General features: G+C 35.9%; 1 protein-coding gene across 2 annotated transcripts in view; it reads right to left on the bottom strand.

Moving 5' to 3' along the window:
- The window catches only part of PTPN4 (protein tyrosine phosphatase non-receptor type 4), a 121,119-nt gene that overhangs the window by 65,656 nt on the left and 35,289 nt on the right, over positions 1-20,174 (bottom strand). For both annotated transcript variants that reach the window (XM_052791112.1, XM_052791111.1), the window contains exons 2-5: positions 12,655-12,809; positions 5,894-6,001; positions 1,766-1,808; positions 1,590-1,668 (exon numbers count right to left, since the gene is read on the bottom strand). In XM_052791112.1, the coding sequence (XP_052647072.1) occupies positions 1,590-1,668; positions 1,766-1,808; positions 5,894-6,001; positions 12,655-12,792 (368 nt within the window). In that variant the 5' untranslated portion in view covers positions 12,793-12,809. The remainder of the gene's footprint in view (positions 1-1,589; positions 1,669-1,765; positions 1,809-5,893; positions 6,002-12,654; positions 12,810-20,174) is intronic.

Here is a 20,174-nt window from a genome sequence, read left to right as displayed (position 1 = left end):
TCCTACCAATACAAGTTCCTAAAGCTAAACTCTGCAACACAAGGTAAGCTCCTGCTGACCTTTCCTGACCTGGCACATTCATAACCTGCCTCCCTCACATGAATTCGCTGAGGTCTAGTAAAGACACAAGCTTGTGCCAAACCTTCCCCTGATGTCTATTCATACTGCCTCATATATCAAGTCATTCCTCTGTTTCATTAAATTTATAAAAACTGAGCACCTTTGAAAAGTCTCAGCTTGAGCTGGAATTGTCAGAAGTTTGTGCTTTGTTTCTTTTTTTTTTTTTAGGGGAAAATACTGATTACATGAAAGGACCCCATATTTGTGACATGGCATCCTAACTGCCCTCCAAAAAACCCCACAGATAATAACTCTCTCCTTATAACAATTCCAAATACAAATGAGTTTTCTCAGGGGCAATTAGGTCTATTAGCAAAAATGGCAGAGCTGACCTTGATAAAGCAATCGTACATTATTTCTCATCTAAAAGGATGCTGTATTTATAGCTTTGTATTTACAGGGTAACGTTTAAAGTAAACAGTTCTCTCTTTTCTTTACTGTTTCCTTCATATTGATCAACATTTACTGTTTTTTCCATCTCCTTAGGAATATTACAGTCCTTTAATTCAAATAACACATTTTTCATTATTCTGATGTAGTAAATTGCCAAATTTTCCTAGAGTAAATATTTCAATAAAACAAAGCCTGATCCAGGATCTCTGGGACTCAGTTTAGTAAATTCTGTCTGCATAGTTGTGTGTAAAATTTTGTCCAAAATATGACAAATCAAAAGAAATTATAAACAAACATGGACTCAAATTTTCACAGTTTTGGTACTTACGTTTCTAAAGCTATCCTTAATAATTTAGATACTGTTTTTTGAATGGGGCTGCCCTGTCTTCAGAATGGCTGGCATCCAAAAATTCCAATCTGTCAAATCATGCCACTTATGTAGAGGACCAGAACTAATTAAGAATACTGAAAATTTGAGGCATTTCTTCAGGGACTAATTGCAACTCACAAGCCTCCTATCTTGATTCACACTGAGCATTTTCTTCAACAGACTTCAACACATTGCTATCAAAATAAGCTTACATGCTTCAAGCTAGGACTACAACCATACAAACAGATTAATTTTATTAGTGCCAAGCAGAAAACTGGGGGGGTAGGGGGAGTGGAAATTAAAAAAAAAAATGCAGAAAGCTCAGGAATTTTTTAACCACAAAGGAGAACACAAGTAAGGATAAAATTAAATTTGTACTCATTGGTAAATAGTGGGATTAAGTTTTTCCTCTCTTCTCTATTTTCCCTTTTCTGTTTCTACTTGGTAGTATTTTCTTCATGTAGTTACTTCACTTTGCATATAAATTTGTAAATTTATTCACAGAAGCTTTTTGTTATATTGATTTGGTGCAACTGCATAGTTCATATCTGTAATTATTAGGCAAAAATTAGAGGCTTGCACATACAACAAAAAAATTATTTACAAGAAAATTTCCATGTTATACCTTAAAAAAATTAATGATTCTTATCCCCTTAAACATAAGCCTTCTAGAAAAATGTTTTATTGATAAATTAACTAGACCTACCTTGTATATTCTTCTTGGAGCTTGTTTGGGTCAGTTACAAAAAACTTAACTCTGAAGTTCAAACTGTGAGGAGATCCTCCTATGGTCAAGAAAAGTTATTTCTCATTAATCCAAGTACCTTGGAAAAACAGCATAATAATGATATATGAATTGACCAAATACATACATGTACTCACTTTTTAATTGTTTCCTGATTGGTTTGTTTGGATCCAACCACCTCTGGAAAGAGACAAATTGTAACACCAACTTTAGAGAAACAAAAAAAGTACAAATTATAGCCTTATACATCAAGAACTGTTGCTTTTCTATTACTTTTTACTCGGTCTTTTACCAAAATGTCTTACTGGAGTACAAAGTCTTGTTACTGATTCTGGAAAGACACCAACATTATGATCAACAGTTGCTATTGTTCTTCTTTCCCTGAGATTAACCTCTGTTGTCCAGTTATCTGTCTCTTACAGTACTAATTCAACTATGACTTGGTTCTACGATTGTCACATGAGCCTGAGAGAGGTTAGAACTCAATTATGGTGTGTTTAACAATCTTCAGCTCCTTTTTAAACTGATTATCTAAGGTGAACTAACTGTGGCAGTGATGAGCTATAAGCAGGCTAATTTACCTAATTCAGAAGTTAATTTGCTTAAACCAGTTCCAGTACTTTTGACCCTGCATTTTGTAGGCCTGACACATCCAGGGAGTGATCCCACTGGCTAACAGATTCTCTTCAAATTGTCAGCCTGAGTATCATTTCTGGTAAATCGCTAATTGGAATCTTGTAAACCAGAGGCTCAGCGCTCAGCCTACTGGATTAAGGACTACAAAGCAATTTTACCAAACAGTGCCCAATCTTGATTGTCTCTACGGGAGAACACTGCTGTGGGGAAGTACAGACAGATCTTTACAAAAGCAACACTGCAGATTTCAGATAGAGGTATGGTTCTCTGGAAAGCCCTACAAATTGTATAAACCACTCCCCACGAGCAACCTAGCAGACTCTGCACATACCAACGTAGTTCAATTAACTTGAACAGTATTTATAACAAAGATAGACTTACAATTCCTCATCCTGCCTTGCAATGCAAGCCCACAAGCCTCAGGAAATGGTTAATATGGCCACAGTTCCTATGAACTGACAAAGACCTAACCTGGTATGGCATGTAGCTACCTCACATTTATCACAGGGCTTTTTATGTTTTTTTCACGTGAGGAAGGAGGAAGCAAACACACAGAGGTACCTGAGCTGACACACACTATGAATCCGAAGTTAGTTCTGAGTCATTTTATTAATTGGGAATAACAAATAATGATGACGACATCCAAATGCTGTATCCTTGTAGTAGATGACTTAACAGGAACTAGAGAGACAGATTGATACAGCTTACAGAGTATGATTATGTCAAAAAAACCTCACAGAGGACCAATTAACTTTTAAGACTAAATGTAAAGGCTTAAGAAAGGACTCCCCAGCCAGGGATACACATGAATTTTATACAAGAATCTTTCAAAACATGGTGAAAGATACTTGAGTATCTTTAAGCAAGAGGTTATGATCCAATGTATCTGGTAAATGCACAGAGCTAACTGATAATCCTCGGGGGTTTTTTTGGGGGGGGATTTTTGTTTGTTTGTTTTTTTGAGGGCTTTTGTTTTGGGTTTTTTGTGGGAAGTACTGTTTTGAGATCACAGTTAATCCAGAAAACCTGGAATTGAAATGTCTAGCAGAAAAACTTGCATTTACATTCCCTTCTGGTTGTAAAGATCAATTTGGTATGTACTAGCATAGCTCAAACCACAGAACAGTAACTTTTTTCTGAACCATATTTAACAGGCAATATCCATGCTTCCAAGTGATATCATTCGACCCAAATGCAAAAGGTGATTTTTCTCTCTGGGAAACTGCAGAGTTAAACCACTTAATATTGTAAAGAAGCTGAAGTTGACAGTATTTAGGCAAAAGTACCAGAACTTTATGAATCACGGTACTGCTAGCAAGGCAAGTTATCCCATTTACATCCCACTAAGTCTGAGAGGCAGGTAGATTTGGGAACCCATGAAGTTTGTACCCCAGTCCCTTAAAGAGCCATTTCTGAACTCTCTCCTCCCCCAGCAATGATGCCTGCCTCACTCCCTCCTGCCAAGGGTGCTCCAGCACCCACACTGACAGTATTCGCTGCACCCTCACTCCCACTACACACCAACACCCCTTCTCAGCATTGCTCCAGGCACCCACAGCCCAAGAGCCTAGCCAAATACACCGCTCCAGCTGTACACAGCATCAGTGCTTTCTTGCATTGACTTCTACTGTGACATTAATATTGTACAAAAACATAAAAGCTTGTGCAGTTTATGAAATCCACTTTAGGCACAATGATAGAGATTTCACATTCATTTAGCAGAATCCCCTTTTCCCCATCACCTTTGACTATATCTTAATAATATTCCCCTGTGTTATTTCACAAGTAACTAGAATATTTGTCAATCCAATCTGGTTTCTTTGTCCAAATGAACTGAGTGTAAAAGTAAACTGATACAAAAAACTGAAATTAGTCAAACACATAAATTCTTCAAGCTTACACGACTAATATTGGTAACATTTCTATTTAGCTCCGACACATTGTTTTCACAGCAACTAGATATGTGCTGAAAAGCCAAAAAATATTTAGAAGTCAAAGAATATTAAACCTTTAAAGCATGTGTTTATATCAAATAGCTGTGAAGCCATTCTTCTTTTGGACTAACTCTTAACTAGATCCTTCTATTACAGTGTTGTGTTCAGCTGCTTCCAGATAGATAAACTAAAAAAAGAGAGCTTAGATGTATAATCTTTGGAAAGCCAGATAAATGAGAATGAGCAACACTACAGATTTCTGAATGTTTAGTAAAATATTGAGTGATATTCAGTTAAATACTTCTTAAACAAAGCTGAAAAGTAATTCAGCCTTTTCTAAAGCATGCCTATGTCTTTTCAGCCTGGAAACAAAGTTTAGAACAAAAAGATTAAATGAGGCCAGCCTGCCAATGTCTTAACAGAACTAACCACAAAGTTGCAAAAGAAAAAACTTTGTTAAATATCTACAACTATGCTATACAGCTTTATTCGTATTAATAAGCTTAATGTTACCAGAATTTAGAGAAAGAATATAATTTAAAATAATTTGCTCTAGAGAAGAAAGAAATGTGGACGTATTTCACTTTTCAGGCAGAAGAAAAATTATGGCTGTATTGGGACTTCTTTCTTCCTCTTCTACATTAAAAAAAGACATTAAAAATAAGTAGAAAGAAAAAACCCCAACCTTTTAGTAAGATAAAAAAAGTATTCCTTCTATTTAGAAGAATCACTCTTGATGGTAAAACAACAGCAGATGAAATCTGCACTAATCAAAGAAAGTTGCACTACTTTCTGAAATTCACCTTAGTTACTGAATGATTAACACTTCACTGTGTCACTTATCTCTATAGATCACATTCTCCACATTTTGTGAACAAAAATTACTTTTGACACACAAGTTGGGAGATAAATTTAGACCCCATCACTGTGACATGCACATAATGGGAATTAGGTAAAGAACTGTATTAAAAGGAATAATACTTAGTTAAATTGCACTTTAAAACAAGTATTGAACATTTGATACCTATAAAAGAAAGTATTCAGGAAATATTCTTCAAGCAATCATGATCTCAGTAGTATAGCTATTACTATTACAGCCACTGAACATTACAGCTGCATCTATTAGCTTCTACTGGTGACTTACAAAGTTTCAGTCCTATGGAATTTCCTTTCGATTAAAGCGCATGAACTATTATAAACACTCATTTTCAAAGGAGTCCCTTTTTCTGTTAAGGTGATGACCTGAATGCCCTTGTCAGACAGTGGACTATATGAAGCACTATTAAAAGACCTACTAGGTATCTGGGCTAGAAACAAAAACACTGTACAGGACAATCTAAAAAACCCTCATTTTTTTGTAAGTCCTAATGAAAAAAAAAAAAAAAGTTACTATTTCTTATCCCAACTGACAATGATCATGCAGTCTAGTAAATATATAAAATAAAACAAGCAATATCCTTTTAAGTTATTATTTCATAAGGACAGATCTCAACCTTTTACTCCAAACTTGTAAATACTAACATTTAGTTTTATCATAACTACAAGGTGATACTGACCCACTCAAATGACACAGCTGGAGAAGATGGCACAATACTGCAATGGCTTCTATTTACTTCTCTTTACAATGACACAGAGCACAGTGATGAATATGATTATGATTTGTAAAATCATATTTATAAAACGGAGTCAACTTACAGGGTTATCAGTAGATTCATCAGCCAACTGTAAACCAAAGTAATCTCTCTCTGTCAAATCAAGATGCTTGAAGACTACATCCAATAGAACTTGTCCCTGATCATGTTTCTGCAGAAAACAAACACATATATTTTTTTAATGAACAAATATATAACTGGACACACAAACTTCAGGCAGGCAGAGCACACACACATTCTTTCAGAAATTCTCTAGCAGCCTAAATTTTAAATATCATGAAGTGTATCCCAGGAGCACTATTTTTAAACGAGCTTCATCTCTCTTTTTGAAACATATGTACGGAATTATTATTTTTCCTCTTTGTCATTTTCTGACAGCAAGAATTTCTCACTTCTCAGCTAGCTACATTATTATTTCTGAAAACCATTCATTAGCCAAATTTGATATTTAAAAGGAGTACTGAAAAAAAAGAAAAAAGGCTAGGATATGACAAAGAACTTTGCAGCCTTGGTTGGGTCACTGAATTTAAAAGTACAGGTCTCTACAAGTTATTCTTACTTATTTTATCTGAAAATCTGTTCCTGCATTTAAACGAACCAGCATATTGAAAATGTTTCCAAAGTTAAATGACATAGACAGCTGAAGCTGCCAAATATCTACCTGAGAATTGTCATTTAAATGCATTCTCTCAAAGATACTACTTCATTCTAAATGAACTAATTCAAATGAACTGAATGACAGTAACATTGCTTTTCAGAGAGAAGTGAACAAACTTGATTTCTACTACAGGGACAAATCTTACCCTCAAAAGGATATAAAAAGAACCTGTAGTTGTTGGTACCTAGCAATTTTTTGCTTAACCTGAAAATACTGCCAACACAGTAATTGAACGCTGAGTGTGCCATTATGACAGGACTCAATAAACACATTTGGTGATAAGTGAAGGGGCTTTCCCAAAGAAGTTAGAGTGTCAGAGCTTCTTGAAGTACAAAAGATGAGGAATAATTCTGCAAGAACAACTGACAAACAAAAAAATTATGAGAGAGATGACTGATTTATTTTCCGCCCAGTTTTTCTACTTCTCTGGCACCAAGCAAGCTTCTAATAATCTTCTAGATGCCAAGTATTATTGATCTACAGTGGATTTGATACATCTTGCCTTGTTTACTGTAGGCAATAAGATATTTTTAAAGTTTTAAAACAAAAACCCCTGTGCTGTTCTGCTCCCAAATAAAACAAAAACCCCTGCGCTGTTCTGCTCCCAAATGACCTCACTTCTCATAGACATTATACAAGAGTTTACTTTTACAGCCATTAAAACAGAAGTATTTAACTAAAAGGTCAAAAGAAGGTTGCAAGAATTTCATTATATCCATATACGAGAAAAATCTACAAATCGCATTCAGACATTTGTTACACCTAAGGGCATCCTAGCAAAACTCATTTTTTTGTTCAGCTGAAATTATGCTGAAGTTGAGTAAACTGTTAAAAAAACATTTATTAGGGGCTAAACACTCCAAGAAGCTTGACAATTTATTTCATAATAATAAAAAAATTAGAAAATAGTTATCAACAAATCATGCTTGAAATGATCCCAGCAGTACAATCACAACAATAGCTCTGTGCATTTAAGTTGAAATTACGTAAGGCATGTGTTTCAGGTCCCATATAAATTTGGCTAGGTTAAAGCGATCTAAGAAATACTGTATTTACTTTGAAAGAAGATCTTATTTTTTAAAAAAATTAGAGAAAATTTCTTGATGTTTAACATAATGAAGAGCCAGTAGGAGCACCATTGTTAAAAAGTTCACTACTGAAAAATTTACTTTCCAATAACTAAAAACAAGCAAAGAAAAAAACAGATGTTAACATAATAAATACACAACAGTATAAATGCATAAGGCAATTTTTATATACAATCCAAAAATAGTCACTTTCATTTTTACTAAATTAGGAGTTTCTGATATATTTTGAAATAAACCAGTAATCAGTACAATTTTTTCAGCAAATAAAACTAATTTTAAAATTACATAGCAACACTAATTGCTTCTTGGCATTTTTCCCCATGTAGATTAAAATCAGAACTCAAACTAAGAACTTATGACAGTAACTAACAGAAAACGGGAGACATTTGGAACCCAAGTTTAGGCTTACATTTACCACAGCTGACCTGTTACTTCTTCAAATAACATGCAGATATCAATTCTGTAGTTTTTTTCCAATCTAAACCTGAGAATTTATACTGTTTCTTAAATATCTGAATACATGTTTCCTAACAAAAAAGCTTAGAACTTGCTGATCAGTTTGAATTTAGTAATACAGAACGTCATTTAATGACTGCAAGGAAGGCATTTCTCCTGCAACAGAGCAGCAAATCTGGTAAGATAAGACTAGTTTTAACATGAAGCATTTGTTTTGATCACAATGTTTTACTCTCAGTACAAAATAAAGATAAGCATCTAGTAAAACCAGACCTCGGTTTAACCCATCTCTAATATTTATATAATGATGTTGCAGCTTGCCACAGCAGGTGAAGGTCACAATCCTGCTTGTTGTGAAAGGTCCAAAATACTTGTATTACTGTCATAACCACTGAATAGCTGCTATAAATAAAAGGTCTGATAACAAGTTTCTACTTTTGTTTTTTTTAATAAAAAAGAAAACCCAATAAACATGGATTAGCATAAAAAGAAACTTGCTTTATTCCTACAGGTAAAGTTAAACATTAGTATTTCCTCTTAAAACAGGGAATAATGGAAAAATATATGGAAAAATGGGAAATATCTAATATAAAACTGCAGTAGATAGATACAAAACATCAACTTTTTTCTGAATTGGAATATTAGAATGTTATGTGTACTTCTTATTAGTCATTGCTGGAGGCAAAATGTCTAACAAATTTTGGCCTTTCAGAACAAATTTGACATCAACACTAGACATCAATATATTAGCTGCACTTTATGAAGTATCTGTCATCTAGTGGCCAAGATCTAGTACCACTATATACACATTAATTTCTAATCGCAAAATGATTGTCAGCTGTTTACAAACACCCATATTTGAAAATTTAGGAAAGCATCTGCAATTACATAGGTTTAATACCTGCTTACCAACTACCACCATCTTCCCAATTTATATTACTGACGTTCTGGTTTTGTTGCTGGCCTACAGAACTGGCCGCATCTACAGCAAACACCAGGCGATATTGCTGCCATGTCAGTCCAAACAAATTTGGACTTCTGATGACAGAGGAATGGGATGACAGGTCCTGAGCTTTACTGGAGGGGGTCAGATGGCTCTGCTGATCACAGGTCTGCAGGAGGCTGTGCTGCTCCTTCACTAATGACAACACTGGAAGCTCTCCTCTCACAGCTCACCCCAATACTTGTGTTGCAACTCAAGCAAGCGCATCCCCAAACAGCCAGCGCCGCACTACTGTCTCCTTTCACTCCTCAGCTTATGGTAGCTTTGCAAAAAGTTACCTTGTTTTAAAAAAAGTTTCCAAGCAGGCTATTATTTTTTTGGTCAAAGAAAAACCAGAAGCAAGTAATGCTGAAGATTAAATTATTGAAAGTTTTCGCTTCTAAAATTACAGGTGTGTTGGTGTGGGGTTTGTTTTGTTTTGTTTTGGGTTATTTTACAGATTTTTAGATTTTACTTCCATTAGAGTGTAAATTCATTAAGTTTGAGGAGAATTCTGAGATAATAAAGGCTCCAAATTGAAACATTTGTCATGACTGCTAACCCACTAGCGTTGCTTACAGAACAACTCATCCCATCTACCTTGACTTAGTTTTCCCTCAAGTTTAGTGTGATCTCCATATCCATGTACTGGCTTTCAGGAAATACAATTAAGTCAGCCTGCACAGAAAAGATACAATTTGAGGTATTTAAACAATTAATTAAAACCAATTAAATCAATTTGATCTTGAAGAAGCAGGTTTACGGTAATGCAAATCATCCTGATCACGTTATTAACTCAAGTCAGCCTCACTTCTTCCAGCCACGCGTTCTATGAATTATGCTTTTCAGGGTCCAAGTAGGAGTTCTTCATTTGGTAAGCAGAGCATTTTATAGAAAGGATTTCTCTCCTTCAAACATAGGCACAGGTTAGTTCCAACTGATTCTTCTGCCTGCCACCAAAATAACCTTTGTCTGGCTACAATCCACAGGGATTATTTGATTTGATTTGTTACACTCTATACAAGGTAAGGCTTAGCACAAAGTATGCCTATCTTGCAGATCAATGGAAAAGGCTGATTGAAATGTGAACTTAGAACATGCCACATAAATTATCAAGAGACATTGTCTGTGATCAGTACTTTGCTGTTGGAGAAGAAAAAGTATTTGAGTACATTTTTATTAATACAGCACTGCATACTCCAGATGATTAAACTTTACAATCATTAGCATACAGAATACCTATAGCAATCACCAGGAGAAAAAAACCTTGCTAATTTATTTGATGTTATCTTTGTTCTTCCTGTTTTGAAAACAATTCCATAAATATTTACTGCCAAGTATTGTGTCAACCACAATAAAGTAAAACACAGCAATAAGCCCTGAAAACCTGTATACCATGTAGGTTAGCATGCATTTGCTATGACTGAATACTTTATTACTCCTTATTTTTGAAAAAAATAGATTGAGGCTAAGACCTGAGATCAAAATGTTGAGCATCAAGGAACTTTTTATTCCCTAAACTCAGTTTTAATAGACAAACTTGCAGGCTGATCTGTATAAGCAGTAAAGCGTGATTCATGCAACTAAAATATTTAGTACACTAGGGAGGTGGCGAGAACATGTTATATAAGTTTTTCTTGGGAGAGATAAAATAGACATTTGAGGATTTATAACTGCTGATTCTACTCTAGACAAGCACTAACATTCTCTAACAACATACAGCTTTTGAACACCTAGATCAAAAGGGAGCATAATCTCCCATACCTGTTTTGTAACAATTATTCCTTATTTTAGCCAACTCACAAGAACAAACAAAAACCTGCAAGACAGATATTTTAACAGAAAACTCATGTACCTGAAAGCAAAGAACACAACATTTTTAATTTCTCACACACTTTTAATGCTTTGTCTCCAACTACATTGTGCACATACTGCTTTTTGGCAGGCAGTATAGACCAGGAAAATGTTAGCAAGGATGAGAAGGTAAGAGATACAGAAGAGCAGTGGGATATTGTAGACAAAAAGGGAAAAGGCTTATAGGAGAAATTATCCCAGAACAGAAATGAGGCTTGATGTTGATAAATTAAAGTCTTTGGTCATCCCTCCCCCAGGTCCATCATCCAAAATTGCTACCCTTAACTACTCAGAAGTCCTGAAAAATTAAATAGCTCTTCAACGCTCTACAAAAATATCTCAAGAAAACATCCTAAAACCTTCTATCTTGATCGAAGTATCTAAAACAAATAACCACCAAGTCTACCTCTAAATCTTAAGTTACTCGACACTGGATCTTTGCAAGTTTTATCTAGGTAACAGAGATTTCACTCCTCTGATAGGCAGCTGCAGGCTGCACAGGCTCTAACCACCTAATTAGAAAACAGAGAAATGCAATCACTCTCACAAACCTTCCCTAAAAGATTCAAATGTATCAACATCCTCACTGAACACTGGATATCAGAACTCGATACAATTGCTGAGCATTAGAACTTTTTCTCAAAGTCCAAATTAAACGTGTTCACATAGATTTGAGAACTGCTTCAGTTTCTCCCTCACTTCCCAACTTAAGTCCCACAGTCTTATTTGACAACAAGCTATTCCTTCACTCTATTTGCTGAAGTTCAATTTTCTCTTGAAAAACTTTAATAATCATGCCACCTGTAACTTTCACCATCACATTATTCAACCTTGCTCCACTTAAGCCAACAATTCTATAGCTTATCAAGTAAAAAATGAGTTCTCCTGCCCCAGGACACCCCACAGCTTCTTTCCTGTTTGAGTTCTGGTTCTTCTCACACAAAGATCCCTCTAAATGCTTTAACGTTTTCTTGTGAGGTCCTTGCCTGCTGTTTGTGGTTTTTTTTTTTTTCCTCAAGAAGTCAAAAGAAATGGTTGCACTTGTGTGAACATATGCACAAAATTATGAACATTTTCATTTCAATTCTTTATCAAGGATTACAGATTAGAAAATCTTATGAATAACCTATTTTAAATTCCAGGCTCATATATAAAAGTTATTCACTTTTCCCAGTGATAGTCCTCAGCATTCAGCAACCAGCTTCCTGTTTTCTATCCTGCCATCCTCATTAGTGCATTAGAAGGTGGTGAGTTTAAGCGAGCGAAATCATAGAATAAGAACATAATCTGAGAAAAGCAAAAAGCAAAGAGGTACTTTAAGATGACAGCTGTAACAAAATATAATCATACACATGATTGAACATAGTTAGCTACACAGTGATGAGAAGAGTTACCATGACACCTTACTCATGCTCAAAATGCAAAAACCAGAATGGAGCAAAACAAAAGCTTGCTTCTCATTCAGCTCAGTGGCAAAACTGCCCTCCATTTCCACTAGACAGCTTTAATCCATGAAGAGAATTACCAGAAATAAATTATGCTTTTTATATTCAATTTTGAAATGAAGATGTGTTAGTACTATAGAAGATGCCAGAATGACTAAGTTCAGTGACTTAGTATGTACATGTACAAGCATGCCTTCCTGAACATAACTTCCCCTTCTATTCTGTACTTAACACTATTTTGAAAGTCAAACTCTAGCCATACAAATCCAGCAAAGGAAAGCAAGCTTCGTGATATTGATTTGCAATACGCAAATTACTTACATTAACTCTGAAAGCTTGTACAGTGTTATCCAGGAGAAGAATGTTGCAGACCACCTCCGTATGCTGCCTGTCTCGTGCCAGCTCAGATGCTCGTACATTGTAGGTTCTGCCAGCAGGCAATCGGAAACGTGCGGTCATTACTGTCCACACAGGGTCTTCAGGCAAAACAAAAATAAAATTTAAAAAGATCGAAAAATACAAATGCAAGAATGTCATACTTCAAAGGTCAACACACAGCAAGTCCATTGTTAAAAAGCTGCATTACAGGCAAAAGAATAATGTGTAACTAAATTCATGGTATCCAATAACGAAACGATGTCCTACAAATTACAACACAATCTTATTCCAAAATACTCAGTCCTTTACTTTCTGCCTATTGTCCACTCCCTCCCTATTTTAGGGTTGTTTTGTGGGTTTGGTTTGGTTGGTTTTTGTTTTTTTTTAAAGATTCAGAACCACATTTTCACTTCAAAAAGTATTGTAATTGCTGGGCAACATGGCTACTAGGCTCCCAATATTAGAGGCAATTAAGTAATTAATTTCAGTGCAAAACAGAAAAAAAAAATGCTTACATCAAAAAGCTTTATAGAGAAAAAGCATGAAGAAAAGAAAACACAAAGATTTTGATGCATTATTCTGCAAGGCCTGTGCATTCACTGTATAATTGCTAGACATGAGAATACACAGAGATAACAAAAACATTAGCATTTTTTTTTCCTTTTGTTTTTTTATTTTTAAATTACAACATGAATAGGTAAAGGTTTGTCAAACTACTGAATCTTCCGTCTAAGTCAATTTGACTGGATTTACATGTCCAGATTGGAAGCACAAGCAATTCTTATTCTCCAAATAAGGGACTGTGACCAACCTGTGCTAAGTGCTGATAAATAAAATGCAAGAATTGAAATGTGACTTTCACTTTTCAAAACTAAGATTCTAATGATTATCATGCAACCCCAGTCCAGCAAAGCACTTATGAGCACACCTGATGCCATTAGCCCTATCCAATGATACTAGTTACTTTCTTAAGTACCTCACAAGATCAGAGCCTGTGATTCACTTAATTACACACTCAGCAAACTATTTCTACATCCTTTGACAAGGGCATAAGCAAACAGAAAGTTTCATAACTTAAGTAGAGAATATATTGAGATAGAAAATTAAAATACCTTAAAAAGGAGTAAAAGAAAACATGTATTCTCAAAACTGAATATAAAATGATTGATTTTCTTTATTCTGTGAAAAATTATGAAGCTTCAAAAACATTTATACATTTGCTTCCTGGTTTTGGGGTGGGGTTGGGGGTGTATCATCATAAAAAAAAGGAGAGTTGAGCAGAGGACAGCAAACATCCCAGCAGTGATTAGAGAGCTTGCCTGGATCATAAGAGATATCTGTGCTCCAATATACACAAATCAATAGGGGTAACAAGTAAAAGATCGATCCCCTCCCTAAATAGTTGATAGCTTACTTAGGCCCTCATGGGAAAGTGGAAGACCAAGATCCAAGCCACTTGTATCAGGAATGGCTGGGACTTTTCAGTTTAACCTTCTTCCCACCACCTGCAGCCAACCTCCTGAGCAACTGCCCTAAAAATCCCTGAGGTATTTTGCTTTTCTAGAGCATGTCCTCAGCTCTTTCAGCATGACCACACATCTCAGACATAAAAAAAAAAATCTTTTTGATGATAATTCATCCTTGCAAAATGTTTCAGTTTTGACTTAACCAGCATTTTCAGATTAAAAAGTACTTGTTTCCTTACCAGACAGCTTTTTTTTTTTTTTTGCCTACTCAGTCACTCTGGCTTCAGAACTGCAATGCCATATTCATGTAGAATTACAGCAAGTTTATTTTTGTTTTGCTAAACCAACATGAAAAACTGAGAAAGGATAAAGATACCAGATAAACCCACCAGCTGCAAGCTAAACTCATGACTTTCTCTTAATGATAAAATAATGAAAAATTGTTGCAAACATTAAAACTCCAAAGTAAAGCCCAACAAGAAAGCACACGTCTGACAACGCCTCATGAAGAGGCTGCTTCTGCTGTGCCTTCTACAAGCCTCAAAAATAAAAGGCAGAAGAAAAACTTTAACAGAGAAGAACAGGAACTGAACCTCCATAACAGTAACCTGAGCCAACAACATAACATTTCACAAACAGTATTTTGTCATGTAGACACAATCTAGAAGTCAATCACCTTACTAGCCATAACAGCATAAAGATCAGCATCTTTATCAATGCAGCTACGCAACCAATAACTATAGCCAAGATTTGAGTGGTATTTGCCTGTGAGCTGAATCAAAGGTGGTTTCGGAAAAGCATGCAATTTGATTAAAAACAGTTTATCCATACCACAGAAACTACCCTTTGACAGGCATATTTTACAAGGATTTGAATAACTGACAAATCAACCAAGACACAGTGCGGGTTATCTTAAGAGTCCTTTCCCATGAATACAAACACCAGTGCACAAAGTAGGACCGTGTAGCTTCCAGGTAAGCATTGCAGTCCTCACAAAACCATTTGGTAGTGAGCTAGAAGGGTCTAACTCAACAATCCACAATTTTGCAGCAGAAAAAAAGATTTGTTAAAGGCCAGAAATCATCACGCTTTCAGGGAAGAAAAAGGCAAATCTCACCTTTGCCTCCTGTTCTCTCCCCTATTTTTGTCTTATTTGCTGATCAAGAACAACAGTATTGCTTCCTTCCTCATCACTGCCTTAAACTAGAAAGAAAGCTTCTGGATTTCAGAGTAACAAATTCCTAAGAGTGAGCAAGGAGAAAATCTGCCCCCAGTGATCCTCAAAATCCTTTAAGTACCAAGCAACCATTCACCATATCCTTCAACAGACCCAAGCTGCAGACCCAGCAAGGTTCTTGCTGTAACACAGATGATCTTCATTCCAACCAACCAAAATCATTGAATAGTCACAGACAGTGATTTGAGTCTTTCTCAATGTACATAAATGAAATGGTCATATTCAAGAAAGAAGGCACTGTATTATGAGTTCACTAAGGAAACAGGACCAGCTATATTAGGTCAGAACAACAGTTCATCTAGCTAGCAGACCTGAAGGGCAATACCCTCTCACTTTCTTTAAGGAAGGAAGAAGTGAACAGGACACACACATAAAGACATTTCTCACATACTGTTCCAGTCTGGAGTTTAGCATCTTTCTGGTATGGAGCTCATATTCACACCATGCTGGACATCAGTCATTCATGAATGTTTTCTTCATGGACTTAGGAAACCAAGTTTTGAACTTTCAGGCTAGGCAATGAAGCATTATATTCCATGTCCCCCATACAATACATAGTAGCCTGAACAGCTATCTTGCAGTAGACAATTTCTTCCACGAAACTAAGAGGGTTTTGCAACTACAGAATAAGGTTTTATAACTAAGTATATTAACTGAAATCCTGAAATACTTCTACAAAATAGAAATATAACAGCCATGAAAGTAAGAGAGAGGTAGGTGACAAAAGACAGACTATTTTCTGCAAATCACATTCAAAGTTATTCTTTCCCCATATGTCAGCAAAGAAACTATGGAAGTATGTAGGGATTATGTTAAAATGCCTTCACCATCACACACTCTCTCAAAAATACTTCTGAGATCTGCCAGGGCTATTACATGTAACTGCTCTGTGGCCAATCATGTGTACACAACCCATATTTAAGCTTCTATCAGCTTATGTCCATACAAAAAGGACACAGTTGTTAATCACAGACAGACCCTGCAATTGCTGGTCTTACCGTGACACACTTGTTTTACAATACAATTGGCCCTGAACTGTAGCCATATCATCTTCACTACTCCTTTCTTCCAGAAATACATGCACCAAGAACACAGACAATATTATTTCTCCTGACCAGGTATTGCCGTTGTTGCTATACATTTTGAAAACATACTAGCACAACAGTGATATGGCTAGCTATTGCTTATGAGGTTAAAAATCATAACTATCTGATTTCCCAGCAAATACTGATATATAAAATGACAAAACTGATAAAAATTCAGCTACGCTGGTTGCAAACTTCTGCAGTGAAAATATATTATAGCTAAAGTTAGTATGGAACAAATAAAGGACTGACTGCAAGCTCCAACGTAAAATCTGCAGCCCCAAAAGAAATAGGAGTAAAGACAAAAGGTGAGATTCAACCAAAAAAAGTTTGAGAACAACTGGTTTAAGCAGCAGGTTAACTTAAGCAAGGTGCTACTATGTGTGCATATCCACGTCATGGACAGTACCATGGCCACTTATGCTAAAATCTTTCTCTATATGCAAATGGATTATTTAAATTGGATTTAAATCAGATTAATCTTTGCATATGAAGAAGGTTTCTGCTTATAATTTTTCAGTGTCTTCTGCTAAGCATGTAATATTTAGACACTTGAATTAACAATCCAAAGCACATGCTGCTACAGCAACTGGAGAAGGACAGAACTTGTGCAATGAAACTCCACTTACCTCTCAGGTCTGTGGAGGGAGTAAGTTGTACATTTCCTGCCTGAGCTCAGGTTTCAAGTGATGAAGCAATTCTAGGGAGTGTTCCCTATCAAAGGGCAGAACATTCCTGCAATACTGGCTTGGTTAGGGCACTACAGAGCATACAGAAGCTTCACAAGTGAATTTTCAGCATCCTCTATTCTTTTATGTAAATGCACACAGTAAAATGACAATTTGCTTGGGCTTACAATAAACTAACCAATTTTAAGCAGCTTAATAAATAAGCAGTTAAGTAGGTCATTAACTGAAATTTAATTTATCCAAGAGTGCAACTGATTCACTGACTTGAAGAGTTCTTTTAAAGAGAGTTCGCATCACATACTATACACGAAGACAACCACCTTAGCGCACACAGTACAGTATGCACACGTGGATGCAAGGACATGAGAAATTTCATTTTTCATGGCTAATCTAAAGCAGCTAAGAAGCTAATGCATTCCTAGTTTTCCATTTGTTTAGAAGCTGGTAATTTAGCTACCCAGAAGGCATGTATTTCCACTGTAGCCCACCTGCTGACTTGGGTCTAACACAGTACATGAATTTGCTACAAGAGGTAGAAAAGTAGGCCAGACTCATAGCAAACCCACATACTTATAACATGATGAAGTTTGTATACATTAAATAGATTGCAGACCCCATGGTTACTAAAATTATCCAGGCAATCTAATTAGGAGAAAAAAAACCCTATTAAAAGTACAAAGACAATTTTGAAGGTTTAAACAGAGTAATACAACATACTGCATTTCAAACAAACACCAAGTTATATCTAGAACCTATCTTCATATACGTTTACTGAAAACATGTTAGTGAAACTATATTAAATGTTTTAACTACAACCAGTTTGAAAATGCAAAGCATTAGTTGATTGTGCACTATTTTGAGGGAAGTCTACATTAGTCCAACAAATGAAAGTTCAATTTTTTTATCTTTCAAAAATTTGTTTTGAAAGCTTTCAGCGATTCTGATGTAGCACACACCTTCAGGTCATTCCTTATAAATAAAATCAGAGTAGAAATGCACTTTCATTTAAGTGAATCGACCCATGCACTACAATCCTGAACTCATTCCGATGATTCATACTTCATTCATTTCTTCTTGCCTTCTGCTGACCAAACAATGGAAAGTATCCATAATTCTTGAAAGTTCATATGTAAACTTCAGGTCATTTCACTTTGTCATCACCAGGTGCAAAGGCTCAAGCTAGACTTCTATCCAGGCAACAGCACCATTAATGATTCTGGGCTCTACCAAAATCTTCTGTTTATTTTGTAAGTTTATTAATTATCTGTAATATATAATTAATCAAATTCATTCTGCTTAAGGAAAATAATATACTCCTGTGTAGCTATCATATGGCCACTTATTAAACTCTTCCTAAAAGTTCCACTGGTAAAGAGGGACATTGCATTTTTCCTGTTGACAAACTGGGACAGTTACAGTGACCAATGTAACTATAAGCATGATTCCTTCAGTGCTACTACATTCCCAAAGAGTTGTCAAAAGACAGTACTGGATACAAGGAGACACTGGCATTGGAAGTTAGGAAGGTAAAGTTTCCAAAACCTCAGCAACTTCTCTTCACTGGTAGGTAACCACATTGTGCTCTCATTAGCCCAGGTATCTACATGGCAGCTCTGGGATTCCAAGCTCACCCTCCTCCTAGGTCAGGGCTTCCCACACCCTTCTTTACAGGCTGGCCCTGAGCAGCCTCCAAGCTTCATATGCAAAACTGGTACACGAAACTTATCTCCAGCTGCTTTTATATATTCCCTCAAGACTTCCATTATCTGTGGGCACTCTGAGCTGCTTGATTAAACCCCTCACAGATGCAATAAGTATAGAACAACAAAAGAAATTCCTATCTGCAAGTACTTCACTTTTGAGAGCAATAGAGCAACATACTCACATACCCCCCAAAATGTCCATAATCTCACCTACATTTCCATGAATGAGCTAGTCTTACATCCTCGATCCTCAACCACATGAAGAGCCAAATCTAACACAAAAAGCATTAATTCTTAAAGTACACCTGACAGTTTCTGAAAATTTTGGGCCCAAAGTTCAACAGTTGAGAGAAAAGAAGTTGAATTTAGCATGTCTCCTCCACCATCATCTTCTCGTATACACGAGCCAGTAACAGAGAATTAATATTCTATGCCTTTATTCAGGTAAGTTTCTAAGGTTATTAATTCATCTCATTTTATGAACATGAGGATTTCATGGGGTTGGCTGTGGATTTCAGTACAGGCTCGACACCTAAATTCATGATTACTCTCAGTTTAAAAATTACTTGAGGACTTCTTTTTAAATTAAGATGTCCTTGGATAATGCTTTTTATCTACTTCTTTGGATAGGGGTTTCAAATTTGAACAACTGCTGTGTGCTATCAAGCAAGATTTTCACTGTTACCATCACATCATTACTAATAGAGACAAAGGTCGAAGGTGAAACACCTTGCTCTGTCACTCCCAGAATTTCATTCTTTCCAACATAAAAATAATAATTAACAAGTGTTCAGTTACTCTACACAGGATAGTGGCCAATCTGTTAGAGAAAGCTGGAGGATGTATACCAGAACACAGCAAATTAGTTTGGTAGTACTGTAGCAATCAATCTACTATTTCATCTGAAAAATAAACTATTTTGACAATTTGACAATTCCCTCCCTTGCTCCTCCCCTTCCCCAAGAACAAGAACATAGCTAACAGAAAAGCCTATGATAAATGACACTTCTATCTAATTAAATGTCAATACTCCTTATGCTTGAACTGTATGCACAATGCTCCAAAAAAAAAGCCTCTCAAATTCAGCTGCTCCCTTTCTCTGCTTTGGGTCTGAAGTAGGACAGTGCAGGAAGTCTAGTTATTTGCTTTTCTTCACTCCGGTATGTAATATTTCAGGAAACAAAACCAGCAAGATAAAATTCATTAGTTTGAGATTACAATACTTACTGGTACAGTTTAGAAGTAATACTAATTTAAAAAGTAGTTCTTAGAAACCATGCCAT

The sequence above is a fragment of the Harpia harpyja genome, chromosome 7, assembly GCF_026419915.1.
Source record: "Harpia harpyja isolate bHarHar1 chromosome 7, bHarHar1 primary haplotype, whole genome shotgun sequence".
Classification (NCBI taxonomy): domain Eukaryota; kingdom Metazoa; phylum Chordata; class Aves; order Accipitriformes; family Accipitridae; genus Harpia; species Harpia harpyja.
This window is presented reverse-complemented; position numbering and strand designations above follow the sequence as displayed.